Consider the following 15,447-nt stretch of genomic DNA (forward strand, 5'->3'; position numbering starts at 1 on the left):
TCACTCTTCACTCTTCCCTGAAACTCAGGGCTGTACTCGATGCACTACTTTCACAAATATCTCCAGTTAAATTATCATGTGAGTTATTCAATTAGTCATCTATATGATGCGTTCTTTGTTGGGCGTCTGCTATCTGCCAGGTGCTGATTTTGCTACTGAGAGTACAGGGGTAATTCGGAAACATGATCTCTGCTTTTAAACAGATACTCCTGTGCAGTGTCTGCATATAATCACTGATGTATTTCCCTAAGTGTTTGCAGGCATGCCCTGCATTACAGCTTCTACAGAGCGCTGTGATGGGTCGGAAGAACTTCTGTGGAGGCTCAAGGGCAGGAAGCTTCCTGTAGACTCCTCAGCCCTGGGGCACAGCATGGAGCAAGCCCCACCAGCTCTGTCCTTGGAAGAACAGCACATAAAACAATCAGAGATGCCAGGCATTGTGGCATATACCAGCAATCCCAGCACTTGGGGACTCAGACAGGAGGGTTGCAAATTTGGACCCAACTGGGCAATTTAGGCAGATCCTGCCTCAAAATAACATTAAAGGGCTGGGGGTGCAGTTCAGTTAGAAGTCCTGAGTTCAATCCATAGTTCTGAAAACAAAAACAAGCTTAGAAAGTGATTATAGCATAGCAGTTGTAGTGCTGGGAATGAAGGAAATATTGGTGAAGTATTGAAGGTGAAATCAACAGTCACATTCATTATTTTCAAGTATGCATTCAAGAAGCATGGGATTTAAGGATAAATCCATCTTTCTGTTTTAGGGAGGTTAAGAGGCATCACGTGATTTACCAAGAAAGTTAACACCAGTGAAGTCCCTTCTGATGTGAGAGGACTCTTGAGTTCCTTGCAGGACACAAGAAGGCCAGGACATCTAGAAAAGATTTACCTTGAGAAGCCAAGGAGACATTTGGTCCTGGAACTCAGGAGAAGAGAAAAGGCATGCTGGCACTTGTCCGTTAACCTGTCACTGTGCAAAAGTAAAATCCCAGAACTGAACTTTTGAGTGTCCAGAGATTGTTAGAGAAGCAGAAGGCTGCAAGGAAGGCTAAGAATGAAGTCAGATTTGCGGGGAGAACAAAGCTTCTACGTCATGAAAGTCAAGGGGAAGTGCTTAGAGAATTCCCTGTGGAGATGGAAATGCTATAAATTCAGGGGAAATTAGCCATTGAAATGTAGAAATGCAAACTCTGTAGCCCAAACAGAAAGATTTAACTTCTTTATTCCTCTTCATATGCATAAAAATGTTACTGAATGGGACATCAAAGTAGGAACAGAATATGTTAGATTAAAGAAAGAACAAGAAACCTAGGTGGTGGTACCTTAAACTGCTTGAGTTAAATTAACATTTTCAGGCCCTGGTGCAGGTCACAAAGGGACAGAATAACAGCTGCCCTTATGAGTTCCTTGGTAAACAAACCTAGAAAACTCTGCATTTTCTCAGAGCAGATTAGCAAAGTATACTCTTTAGAAAAGAATGTATCAGCCTGTTTGGGGAGAATAAATGAATGATTAATGAGATAGAGGGCTCTGGATAATTTTGTGCAAGGCTTCAGTTCATAAATGTTTAGGAAGAACCTATGAGGGGTGCACAGCAGTCCACAGTTCAGTGGAAGTCTCCTCCCTCTGTCTTCCACAAACATGGGAAACACGTATAAAAATCCTACGGTACACGCACATCTGGGTGGCCTACCTTGTGCAGATTTTTTGCACTGCTCAATGTCTTAAACAACACCAGTATCTTTTTAATGATGCACAGTTTCCTCACATGAACATCATTAGGCATTCTATTTTATCATTTTATATGAATTTTCAGTACTCTTCTCTAATTTTACTACCCTGGTATATTGTGTAATTATTATGGCAATGAATAACTCTCATCATATTGTGGCAGTATTTTCTGTTTTCATTAGTGGCAGTATTTTTTTTCATTGTTATGCTGTTACCTGGCTGGATCTTGTCCAGGATCTTCATGTATAAAGAAATCAGAAGGATGCCCAAGGGTAGCAGCGAGATCAGTGATTTATTTCAAAGAGAAATAGCCTAGGAGAGGCTCTCACTCTGGAGGGCTCAGTGCTGGTCCTGGGGTTTCTAGCCTTGGGGCTTACAGTGGGGTCACCCTTTGGTCTGAGCTTGACTCCAGCTCTCTCCCTCCAGGCAGGCTTTGACCTTGGGGTTGGGGGGCTTGGAGGAACTGTGTCCAAAGCCTGCAGGGGAGAAATCTGTAGACTGTGACAGTTGCTTAGGGGTGGGGTCATGGACGGCTGCAGAGACTGCAGGGCACAGGCCTGGGGACCTGTGGTGTAGACACCACTGGGTCATCTTCCACGGTGTAGAAGTTGGCTGAGCTGAGGTCTTGTAGCAAAGCGGAACAGCTCAGCACCATATTGAAGTGTCACAGCTCAGCGTCACAGCCAAGCACCACAGCTCTGAGACACAGTTGAGTGTTACAGCCCTGTGTGGCAGCTACGTGTTGTGGCTATTGCAATTTGAAGATTCAAGAACCAGATGCTCACTGGAAGAGGTGGAGAAAAATCTTTATTAGGCTGGCGATCTCTGAGGACTTCCCGCTCTGAAGTCAGAGTGCCTCACCAGAACTGAGGGCCTCCTTATATAGGGAACTACATAGTAGGCGAGCATGCTCACTGAAGTAGAGGGGCGGAGTTACAGAACATTCCTGAAACACATGCTGTGTGAGCATGCTCCCTGAAGCATTAGGGGAAAGAGTTACAGAACATTCCTGAAACATATGCTGTGCGCATGCTCACTGAGGCAGAGGGGCGGAGTTACAGAACATTCCTGAAAAAGGAGGAAGGAACATTCCTGTGAAGGGCAGAGCTGAAAACATTCCTGAGAAGGTAGGAAGTTGCAACAGTCAGAAGACATTATTATTATTGTTGTTGTTATTTGTTTATTTATTTTTTTGGTACTGGGGATGAACTCTTGTCCTTGCACTTGAGAGGCAGGCGGAACCACTGAGCTAAATCCCTGCCCAGTCAGAAAACATTTTAACCTGGAGCAGGAGCACTCTTAGCAGCATAAACTGCTACACTTCTGAAACAAAACATTTTGTGGAAAGAACAAAAAACAAAAACAAGGGGGCCGGGCAAGGGCCTGTCTTATTGTGACATACTGCTCCGTCGATCTGACTCAGGAGGTGGACCCAGGCCCTGGAAGTAGGGGGAGCACCCTCCCCTCTCTCCTAGCCGTTTCCTTGGTTACCAGACTTCTGGGCTGCAGTCCCAGGAGTGGCTCCAGACGGGGCCCACCCTGCCTCCTCCAGCCTCCCCTGAGCCACCTGCTGCCTCTCTGTGTCCTTAGTACCCCTGTCTGACCCAAATTAGACTGTGCGTAGGGCTGGCTAGGAAAGGCATCAGTCCCCTCCCCACGCCCCTCAGGAACTGTCCCTGACACAGTCCTACTCACCTCTTTCAGGTGGGTAGTTTCCTTATCTACCATATCCGGTTTTCATGTGCATTTCATGCTACTTAACTCTGCTTTATCGCTGCACCTCCATTTCGCATCCCCAGTGCGGGAGACAGAGACAGAGACGGAGCCCTCTGTTCCCACCCTACCACACACACTAGACCTTCGCTCTGCCCGCACCCCCCTACCTAGTTGTGGGTGTGGATCTTCACAGTGGGACGATAACTGCTCCTCATGCTCTGCTCACCTACAGTTCCACGATGGCCTTTCCCTTCATTACTCAGCATGGCAGCACTTGGACACATAAATATTTATTTTCTCCCAAAGTAATAATTACTGACCTTGGGAAGTTTACAGAGGGAGCTGTGAAAATGTTCACAACTATAATTCAACGGTTATAAATTTTTAAATGGCTGTAATAAAAGTTTTTAATTTTTACTGCCATAAAAATTTGCCATCATTAAAATCTCAAAGTACACTTTAATCATAACAAGGGCCCAGCATTTATTCCTTAATAAGTAGACTTTGCTGTACCGCCACCTGTATTATCTGCCACAAATCTGGAATCAGAAGGAAAATGATGTGCTTCTTGTTTTCCGCCTTTGCATAAACACTGGGAACCCATGAGAGTCTCCGCTACCAGAGACCCTGGCTGGTGACTCCAGGCCCAGCCCAGCCCGCCGCATGCACCGGGGCCTCCCCGGCTGTCGTGTGTGGTAGGAGGTTACAGTCAGTCCTTGAAGATCAAGGCAGAATTGAGCAATGCCTGAGAGAATCTGTGTGGGTAGGGGACACACACTTTCTCACCTACCGAGAGAGAGGCTTGGGAACGGAGTTGAGTGAGGTGCCTCGGGCTGTCACTTTCACTCTGCTGAGTGCATTTTGTTCCTTCTGGGAAGTTTTCAAGAAGCAGATTTATTTTTTAAAAAATAAGGGTAGTGATAAGTACTTTCTATTCTGGTTTCCAGTCTGTTATAGATGCTATACTACAAACTTTTAACATTGTTGGACCTTATTGCTAGGAAAAAGGTGTTATGAGCATTTCTGGCCTTTGGCTGAAATTATTTTTCTCCACCATTCATGATTTCTTAAATATATTAGTTGCTAAGGGTGAAGGGAGAGGAGACATAATTGAATCCAGTCTGCCCTCTCTGCCATTTGGTGGAGCTCCACGCTGCAACACCATTCCCTTCTGTCTTCCTAGAGGCCTGTATGGATTTCACTCTGCCTGACTTTTCTCAGGATTTGAATTCTTAGACTGCGTCCAACACTGCAAACCCGAGTGGGTGGCTTAACAGACTGTAGTTAGTATACCACTCACTGGAGTTGTCCATGAAAATACTACACTCCCATATGATATTCTTTTTGCATTGGTAATCGTTTTGGAGGCAAACATAATGGAAATGAAATTGGGCTGTCTTAGCCTTTTACAGCTTATCATGCCTGGATACTTGGCTGTATGAATAGATTCTTTTATCAGTGTTTCTGCTTCTCATTGCAAAGAGTTTGGGCAAAATAAATGGCAAATACTCTTAACTTTAGCAAAAAAACACAACCCCAATTATTAAATAAGCAAAGCACTTAAACAGATAATTTATGAAGGAAGAAATGCAATTGGCCATAAACATTTTACAAAATATTTTTTTCTCAAAACTGCTAGATGAAAAGTTCTAACATGTCAAAATGTCAATGATATGTTATATAGATTATTTAGTATTATGAATCATTCATCTCTTCATTAAAGATATTTCCTCTGTAGGTTATAGTATGCTCTGTGTTAAATGCTGTGAACGCAGCAGAACCAACAAATTTTCGCAAATGGCCTTCTAGGCCAGTAAGGGATTTGTAAATTAGGAGATCCGTGTGTTTGTGTGGTTACAACATTGGGTAGTAATCATCACCTGAGAACATAGTGATGCATCAAGTATGGAGGGGAAGAGGAATTTAAATAAGGGAATCTAGGAAGGACGCTCTTATCCCAGCTCTTATTCCACCTCAAGACGCCTGTGGGTCAGGAGGATGTTCAGTCGGAAGAGAAGTTTCAGGACCAGGATCTGAGAAGGTTTGAAGGACAGCAAAGAAACCTGTACAGCTAGAACACAACCTAAGCAAGCAAGTGGTTTCTTTGCGAAATACTCACTAAGATGGATTCGTGGAAGTAAAATATGCCCAGCACTTTAACAGTGTTGCTTCATTCTGGTTACAAGAGTGTTTTATTTGAGGTTAGAGTAATGTTGCCTATATGTATGTCCAAGGGCGTTATTTATAATAGTGATAGACTAAACATGTCAATGTGTAAAACTGAAATGGTTAAATAAATTTGGTATATAAATGCAATGGAATATGACATAGTCATTTAGGCAGTGACGTGGAAGGAGAGTGTTTATGACTAACTAATAAGTAAAAGTGAGAATACAGCACTGTAAATGAATGCCTTCATTTAATTGATGTGCGTTGAATGCTTGGAGCATGACTCTGTGCACATAAAAAGAAACAGCCATGGAAACAGTACTGTTTAACTGTGAGTGGAGCAATAATAAATTAATTTTATTTTTTCTATTTTTAAATTTCTGGGGAGAATATTAATTTAATAATATAAAACAACTTTTAAAGAACAGCATTGCTATAAAATCAAACTGATATGTGGTCAGCTTTCTAACTTTACTGAAGAATTCATGACATGCATGATGATGCTTCTAAGTTATAATGTGAGTTCTCTGTCAACAATGTCTTTCACACCGTTACCGGAGCACCTCTGACCAGGGCTGCCTGCCCTTGCAGTTCACATCTGAAAGTGGAAGTTTTCATGTCATCTCCCCTTGTAAGCAGCATGGGATGTGAGTAGGAGAGTGGGGATACTGAGGCTGGAGGGCCCGGATGAGAAAACGGGCTTTTTGCAAGATAAATCCCCAAGTAAGAGTTGCTCTGGGCTGCGGGTGTGCCTCTGTGTTAGAGACCTTGTCCAGCCTGTCCTAGGCCTAGGGGCCGATCCTCGGCAGTGCCAACAACAACAAAGCAAACTGAAGAAAGCCCTGCTCTCACTTTACCACAGCTGCTACACACCCGGGTTCACTGAAGCCCTTCCCGGGGTTACCAAATACTCCTGCAGAGGGAGCCGCAAGTGAGCTCTCTTCGTGCTGTGAACTCTGGAGTTGGACAAATGTGTAATTGCGCATGTCCACCATCGTAGGACCATGCAGAGTGTTCCCACTGCCCTTCCCTTCCTCTGGGCTCTGCCTCTCATGCCTTCCCCTGACCCTGGGTGATCACGGCTCCTTCTGCTGCCTCCATGGAATGCCAAGCAGGTGGAATCACATGGTTATGTAACCTTTCTCAGACTTAGTAATAATATTTAAGGGTGTTCCATGTTTTCATAACTTGATAGCTCAGGAATTTATACAGCTGAATGATATTCCACTTTTTGAATGTACTGTGGTTTATTTATGCATTCACCTACTGAAGGGCATCTTAGCTTGCTCCTAGTTTTGGCAGCTGTGAATAAAGCTGATGTAAACAGCCAGAAATGGATGTTGGTGTGGACATAGTTGTGAGTGAATGTTTGTATGTATGTATGTTGGATTTTGCCAAGTGCTTTTTCTGAATCCATCGACAAGATCTTATGATTGTTTAACTTGCTGATGTGTGTTATATCAGTTGATTTTCAAATGTTGAACCAGCTAGGAAGCTCGGGATAAGTCCCACTTGGTTGTGATATATAAATATTTTTATGCATTTTCTGATTCAGTTTATTGGTGTTTTGTTGAGGATTTTGGCATCTGTTAAGGAGGGAACTGGTCTGTAACTTGTTTTTCTTGTAATGACTTTATCTGGCTCTGGTATTAGGATCTTGCTGGCCTTAGAGAATGCGCTAAAAATATTCAAACTGCTTCTGTATTTTGAAAGAAAATGTGAACCAATAAACATAGTGGGGTGACCAGAGGGGTAGGGAAAGGCAGCTGGGGCCTTGCTGTCTCGAGGTCTGTGGAACACATTTACACACTCAAGAGTCTCTATAGTTATTGAATGTATTTTTTGAAATAATTCTCATTTTCTCTTTGGTTCACCAGGGCTGTATCAACCTGAAACTATTTCTGGGTCAGTTTCCCAGCCAGGACTAAAGTGAAGTTTATAATCTGTTTTGTATTTTAATGGTTTAGGTATAATGTCACTTTTCTCTTCTTCACGTAGGCTGGAGCCAATGTCCTCCTCCAGGACGTGAATGGAAACATCCCGTTAGATTATGCTGTGGAAGGGACTGAATCCAGCTCTATCCTGTTGACCTATCTGGATGAAAATGGTATGCAGAAGCTTTGTGAAAAAAATGTAGAAGAAATAAGTTGATAGAACTGTAAATTTATATGAACTTTTCTAGCTCTGCTGAAATGATTTCAATGGATTTTGTTTCTCTTGAGGGTATAAAATAACTTATATTTCTCTTCCGTTTTTCAGTACTTTTACTATATGGTTGGTTTTATCAATGTAGTTTTTTGCAAAAGCCAGCCAAAATCTAGAGGCCAGCCATGCAAGAGCATTTTCACAGGCATCTGAAGTCCGTGATCAGTAGGATTGGGCTTGTGACCATGGTCTGTTCTCCCCAGGAGGGGCAGGGAGTGAGCCAGCACACTTGAATTTGAGCTAATGAGCGGGAGGCTGGCTTGAGTGTATTCTCCCTGGAGTCCTTGGTGCTGTGAACATGCAAGAGACGACTTAGGTCGAGGGCAAACGCTGTCATGCGGTGAGGCCGAGCCGCAGTGTGTCACTGAGGAGGACATGAAACACACACATGGAGGAACGAGTCTTTTCTGAGACTGCGCAGTGATGGGAAGGAGGGGCAGGAAAGTAAAGAATCGAAGAATCAGCCATTGAGACGTAGGCTGCTGTGAATGCGGATGTGCAGGGGTCGCAGTGATGTGGCATCTGGGACTGTGGGAAGACGCCTCGAAGGGGAACACCTGGGTCAAGTGGAATTTTACTCTTCTGAGGGAACTCCACACTGATTTCCATTACTGGGGCACTGGTTTACATCCCCTCCAATGGCGTGGGAGGGTTCCTTTGGCCCCACAGCCTGGCCTGCCTTTGTAATTATTTGATTTGTTGTGGTGGCCTTTCTTTCTGGGATAGAGTCTCAGTGTTGTTCTACCTTGCATTTCTCTAATGGCCAGTGATGTTGAACATGTTTTCATATTTTTTTTGAACATTTATACTTCTTCTGAGGTGTATCTGTTCATTTTAGTTGCCTGTTGTTTTATTAGGTCTATTTGCGGGATCTAATTTTTGAGTTTTGTGTATTTCTAGATATCCTCAGTCTGAGGAGTAGCTGGAAAGATTTTTTCCCATTTTGTAGGTTGTCTCTTCACTCTGTTCATTGGTGTCTTTGCTGTGCAGAAGCTTTTTGGATATGGTTATTTCTTGTGCAACTTGGCCTCTGTTCAGAAAGTCCTTGCCTATGCCTATGTCTTCAAGATCTTTACCTATTTTTTCTACCAGCAGATTAAGTGTTTTTGTTGTAACATTTTTATCATTGATTCATTCTGCATGGTTTCTCTGAAATGAGAAGTCCAAAAAAAAAGATAATAATAAAGAACAAAATCAAAGAGAGATAATAGGAAACAGGGACATAGATCTTTTGCAAATGAGTTAGGGATGAAGAGATGGAGGGAGGAGAGGGTATGGGATAGGATGTGTCATTTATATGCACCAACTCTACACAATGAATCCTAATGAACTGCAAACATTTATTAATAATAGAAAAATAGAAATCGGAAAAAAAATAAGACCCACTTTCCATGTAGAAAAAGGAAATACTCAAAGAAACCAGGCCCTCCTGTTTGCTGCTGTTTCCCTGTAACTCACCCGGAAGGCCCAGTCCTTCCAGAGCAGCCCTGGACAGAGGAAGTCCACAGTGTCCTTGGGCTGTCCAGGGCTGGTGATGCCCCGTCTTGCTTCCGGCGCTGCCGTGTCTTCTCTGTGCCCTTGCCTCCTGCAGTTCACTGATTCTGGGAGGCTTATTTCAGGAGGGTGTGGGTACTGACCGGAGCTCCACAGCCTGATTCTAAGTCCCGTCACTTCGGAAAACAAGGTAGGAATGGCTGACTCCGTGCAGGAAGGCACGAGCTCCCTGTGCTGAAGGCTATTGAGGGTGCGGGGTCCGGCAGAGGCAGGCTGGGGTGCTGGGGCCCAGGTGCTGCCCACCGCACAGCCCTCAGGCCCCGTCCCTCCTTAGGGTAGCGGTGCAGTTGCCGTCTTCAGTCCTGGGGGCTGCGCCTCGCCAGAGCAGATTCAATCCCGTTAAGTCTAAAGAGAGTGAGTTTGAGAAAGAGCGTGGTTGTGTTGGTGCGACAGTTAACAATGCTATATGGCTATATACTTCTTCTATTTCTGGTGATGGTACTGGGGACTGGAGCCAGGGCATTTGCACTGACCTGCATCCCCAGCCCTTTATTTTTTTGTTTGTTTTGAGACAGGGTCTAGCTAAATTGCCCAGGCTGAGCTTGAAATTGCAGTCCTCCTGCCTCAGCTTCCCAGAGTCCTGGGAATACAGCCATGTACCACCACTCCTGGCTTATGCGCTCAATGATTTTAAGAGTATTCTTTTGTGACGTGTTAGCATAACCAAATCAATAATAATAATGATAAATAAAGTGGGAGGAAACATTGTGGTGTAGGCTGTGCTTACATTTTCACAGCTGTAGACTTGCCTGGAAATTCATTAACTTCTACAGGGTTTGTATGTTATTTTAGCCAGATAACATGATTTTAAAAAGGATAAAATAAAAACCTCCAATGAATGCCAGTTGTTTTTAAGGGAGAAAAAAACCTTTTCTGTATTTGTGCTTAGTGATGTCAGTGTAATTATTTCCTGCCATCTTATTCTGAATTGGTAAAAGCGACCGTAATCTGTATCTCTTCTCAGGAAATAAAATCAAATGTCTCTCTTTGCAAAAGCGTTATGGTTATCATCACTCTGTAAGCCTTTTCAGTTCACCGAAGTACCCAAGTACCGTGATGGGAATCTCGGCATCCGCAGTATCAATGTTGTCTGAATAACAATAAGCGTATTCCTCAGGGAGTTTGATTTAAACAATTGGGAAGGAGAGGTTCAGGAGGCCCAACTTGGCTCCGGATGGGGAGAAGAAAATATGGCTGTCAGGGTCAGTTTGTGAAATGCAAGTTTGCCGGAGCAAACTCAGTTTCTTCCCACGCGGGGTTTCGTTCTGTTTCCCACTTGCCCGCTGCTGCCCTCCCGCGTGCCCCCGTCCATCTCCCTGCCACAGGCTGGCTTCCGTCATCTCCCTCCTGCTTGTCACTCTGTCTCCCAGCTCCCAGGAAACACTGTCTAATTCGATCTGCTCTCCAGCCTGCTCCTCACACTCGCGGAGTTAACACGACCCGTGTCTGTAGACATTTCTAATACTCTGCGAGGAGGTTTCTATGATCTGACTCTGCGTTCCCGCACCACCTCATTATAACCAGGTGATCTCAGGGCTTGAACATTGGGGACTCTGTGGTGTAGAGAGAATGATGCTCGTCTCACGGTCACATCTGGGTGCAGGTGGCAGGAGGCGGGGTGCGGCCTCCTGAACAAGCTGATTACATGGAAAATCGCCAGGCACAGGTTCTAATTGTGCTGTCAGCACCGACATGCACGGTCAACTTGGGAATAGCAGTTAACCTCGACTCGCTGCCTGGGCTTCCTGGGCCAAGAAACCAGTCGTGCATGGGGCTGACTCAGTGAATGCTGGGCGTCCTGGGCCAGGCATGCAAGTGTGGGAAAGAAAAACAGTGAAGGCCCCAGGGACGCAGGCACCAGGGAGGTCTGAGGAGGTCAGGGCAAGAGATCAGCGTTGAATATGTGTTTCCCTGTCCCCAGGAAATGCAGAGCTTCCACGGCCTTGCGCTCGTGCTCCCTGCTGTCTGCTCCCGCATGTCGTGGGGTGCACTTTCTTGGCACCCCTTCCGTCCTGCCCACCTCACTCTCCAATCCTGCTGTTACTGCCGTAGCTAAGACCCTGTTCTTCCTATTTTAGGGTAGAGCTGCTGCCTCCCAGTCTAGGCACTGTGCCCCATCAGCCCTACATGGCTGAGTTCATAGATCGCCTGTCTTTCTTCTGCTTTGTGAAGCTAGTTTGGGATCTGTTCCTGCCACAGGCTGTCGAGGGGTCACCCACAGCCAGGTGACAGCACATCCCCATCTGCACAGGATGGCCCTTGGCTCTGCCAGGCTTGGTGCAGGGAGCAGGTAGACCACGCAACTCTGCTGGAACCACTGTTCTGCATCTGCCTGTCCAACCTTATTGCTTCCTTGAGTCTCCTAGGAAGTTTGCATGGAGACCAGAGCATGGGGAAAGTGCTATTCTGTGAGTTATGAAATCTAGTGCTCAAATCACGGCATCACTTGTATATCCTAGTGAATTAGAATGCCCCCTCTATCCTGTCTCCTAGCTCTTCTATTTTTTCCTTCCTTCCCTGGGAATTGAACCCAGGACCTTCACACTGAGCTGCATCCCCAGCCCTTCTTTTGTTGTTTGTTTTCATTTTTTATTTTGAGGCAAGGTCTGACTGGTTTGCCTGTGCTGGGCTTGAACTTGTGATCCTCTGTCTGGGCCTTCAAGGTAGCCTGGAATCCCAGCTAGCATTGCTTCTGTTTGGAAAGTAAAAATGTATTTCATGTATACCCAAATAATGACGCCATACGTATGGTGCTGAATAAAACTTAGGCATGTGCAGATCTTACAGAAACACTAAGGGGAGAAAATATAACTTGCCCTAAATCTGCTACAGTGCCACACCCTTGAGTAAGGGGCTGTGACATCTGGGGCCAAAGTGGGATGGGTGACAGGCAGAGTGAGCAGCTCGGGTAGAGGTGGGGGCTTGGGGTGGCTATGGAAGGGCTGTCATAAGGTCCTCCTCTGCCGGCATTTCCACAGCAGTACACTTCTGCAGAATTGTGCTGGCATTCGCTGACCGCCTCGGAGAGCCCCAGGAGAACAGCAAGCTGGATTGACCCCACCAAAGTTCCTTAGAAAGAATGGTTACAAGAAGTTGAGATAAGGTTGTCTGACTGTGATATTGATATAATAAGTGTCTGTTCTTGTCAAATGTAACCAGTCGGTAGTAATAGTACCCAATAGAACACCTTGCGAGTTTCGGGTAAATTCTTTTTTTTCTTAATTCCTAAATTAAAAGAAATACCAGATTCATCTCCCAATAATGAATCTAAGCAGGGCTCATGCTGATAACTTTCTGGAAAATATATGGAAATAAAGCCGAGTCTCTTGGGAAATGAGAACTGGCCCATCTGTTGCAACACGGCCGATGGCGCACCCACTCAGGAGCAGCTCGCAAACCTGACGACCACAGAGAGAGGACTTCTGTTGCATTATCGCCAAAGTCATATCTATGTTTCTTTCCTAAGCAAATAATGGAAATTGAAAAATGTATGGTCCCAAGGCTTGACCCAGAGTGTCTGCACCAAGTTATATTCCTGTCACTTTTAAGTTTCTTATTTTGTGACAGAGTCTCACCAAATTGCTAAGCTCTCTAGGCCTGGCTCAAACGTGTGATACTTCTCCCTCCACCTCCCAGAGCCCCGGGCTTCAGGAATGCAGTGCCATGTCTGGCTAAAAACTGCATCTTGATGGGATGAGGATTTAGCTTAGTGGTTCTGCCGCCTGCTTCACAATTGCAAAGTTCTGAGTTCGATTCCTGGTACCAAACGAACAAAAAAATGCATCTTGATTTAAATCATATTTGATTCAGTATTGCTTTAGATTAATAGTGTACAAATTCATAATGTTTTCCTGTGGTGTCCTTATAACAGAGATCAAAGTAGATTTTTTCCCACACTGTTATATACCATGATGAGTGCTCAGTGCGTGGTATTTTAATTTGTGTCTTTCATCTTTGAGCTGTTATATTTTTTCATTAAATTTTAATTACATGCGTAAATAATTTTTGAATGATAAATATAACTTGTGAACACTGCAACATTAGGAAATTTAATAAAATAATGTAACCTTAAGATTCTTCTGCTGCTTTGGGTGTAAAATTAAATAATAACATTCAGGAAAAAACATTTTCCAAGATTAAATCACATGTCAAATCCTATAATCCTGAAAATGAAAAAACAGTGACATATTTGGTTGGTTCCTAACAGAACTCAGATGGCTCAGGATTCAGAAGTTGAAGGCGAGTGAGTTTCTAGTTCATTTTTCTAAATATAGCCTAGCTTTTCACAGCGTATGTGAGATTCACACATGGTTCAGAAATTTATTTTGCTTTATTTGATGTCCTGACCTCATCATTGCCAAGAAGGGACTCCTCATCAATGGCATGCACTCAACATGCCAGAGGCTGTTAATAGCCACTGCTCGCTCCTCTACAGCACTTACTGCAGCCGTGAGCCACTTTGTATTTGTTTTAACTCCTTCTGCTATCTTTTGGTGAGACAGGGGCACTCACAGCTCTGTTTTGCAGAGGAAGACCTAAGTGGTGGGCTCCTGCACCTCCCAGGTTCAGAATAGGCCCTAGTGAGCAGGTGTGGAGAGTCAGGAGAGGCTGAGGGCACAGAAGCCCCGGGCTTGAGACGGGCTCTTCCCCTGAGAGCGGTCTTAAGTCCGTGAATGGTAGCATTGCCACTTTGGGCTCCAAGTTCTTATCCAACGTGCCGGGGATGCTGCAACCCAGACAGGTGAAAGGACTGCCCCAAAGTTGGCCAGCGGGCGCAGACCTCAGGGGGGCACATCAGGAGCCTCACGCAGGATTGTGCATGGGTCCGCATGCGAAGCTTCCAGTCCGGGTCTGCAGCAAGGACTCACTCCAGTTCTCAGGGGGAGGCTGCTCACAGCAGATGCTCGTGAGAGGGAGAGTCTGTCTGCACCGTCACCACAGCTATCGGCTTCACTTCGACTGCAGCCCCATGGCCACCAACATCCTCACCACGATCCCCCTCCTCATCGCCACCTTCGCCCCATCCCTGTGCCACTGACATCATCACCATTATAACCTCTGTGCCACCGGCCTGTCATCATCATTAGCATCGCCATCACCACCACTGTCCCCGTCCACTGTGACCACCACCGCCATCATCATCCTCATCTCCGGGCCGGTCCCCACCTTCACTCCGTCCTCACCTCCATCCCCAGCAGCTGCCCCCACCATCACCACCCTGCTCATCGTCAGTGTCATTGCTGTCCTCTCATTTACACTGGGGAGTGGTGGAATTATTTCTCTTCAGTGAGTATCGATTTTGTCAGGGCACAGGAGATTGCTGAGTGGAGAGAGAGTCACTTACGGTGCCGTGAATTTCACGTTCAGAAGCTGCTGATGGGGGTGTGAGCAGGAAGTAAATAGACCTGAGCTTCCTGTCATGCACGACGGCCCTACTGGCTCCGGAGGGTCTGACTCAGTGTTCATTGTGTTCAGTAAGGTGAATCATCAGAAAGGGTCTGGCTGGAGCGTGCCTTTGAACAGTTACTTAGAGTTCATATGAGGTGTGTGGGAAACTCACAGACAGCGCCAAGGGTTCCTAGGTACCATTTGTGGAGCTTGCTCTCATGCCAACATCACATAGCTATGGTGTATTCCTCGAATCTAAGACATTAACTAATTTAATGCAGATGTTATTCATATTTTTGCCAGTTTTTCTATTGAAGTCTTTTTTTTTAATTCTAGGATACTATATTGCTTTTAGGAGTAACTATTTGGGCCAGAAAAGTCTTCAAGAATAAAAATCATACCTGTTCAACTTTTAAAAAATCCAGTTTAAATACTTTAAAATACTTCAGGCAGTGTATTTTGATAGTTTATATTAAAACATATTTCTGGAGAGTCCGCCATGTTTGAGGCATCCCTTCCTGGCTCTGAGATGTAGCAAGTGATGAATTTTCCTTCCTATAAAGACTATAATCTAGTTAGAAATAGAATGCATGTAGAAGGAAGAATTTGCAGGTCTGGAACTCAAGTGCAGATGGGAAAGGGGGCTTCAAAACTGCTCTGGCAAAGAATAGCTGCTGCACAGAG

At 45.0% G+C, this 15,447-nt stretch overlaps 1 protein-coding gene across 1 annotated transcript in view; it reads left to right on the forward strand.

The window, feature by feature from the left end:
• The window catches only part of Myo16 (myosin XVI), a 378,094-nt gene that overhangs the window by 87,828 nt on the left and 274,819 nt on the right, over positions 1-15,447 (forward strand). The window contains exon 5 of the mRNA XM_010619995.3: positions 7,615-7,723. Coding sequence (XP_010618297.1) covers positions 7,615-7,723 — 109 coding nt within the window. The remainder of the gene's footprint in view (positions 1-7,614; positions 7,724-15,447) is intronic.

This window comes from Fukomys damarensis, unplaced genomic scaffold (assembly GCF_012274545.1).
Source record: "Fukomys damarensis isolate Sample0158 unplaced genomic scaffold, DMR_v1.0_HiC HiC_scaffold_6, whole genome shotgun sequence".
Classification (NCBI taxonomy): Eukaryota; Metazoa; Chordata; class Mammalia; order Rodentia; family Bathyergidae; genus Fukomys; species Fukomys damarensis.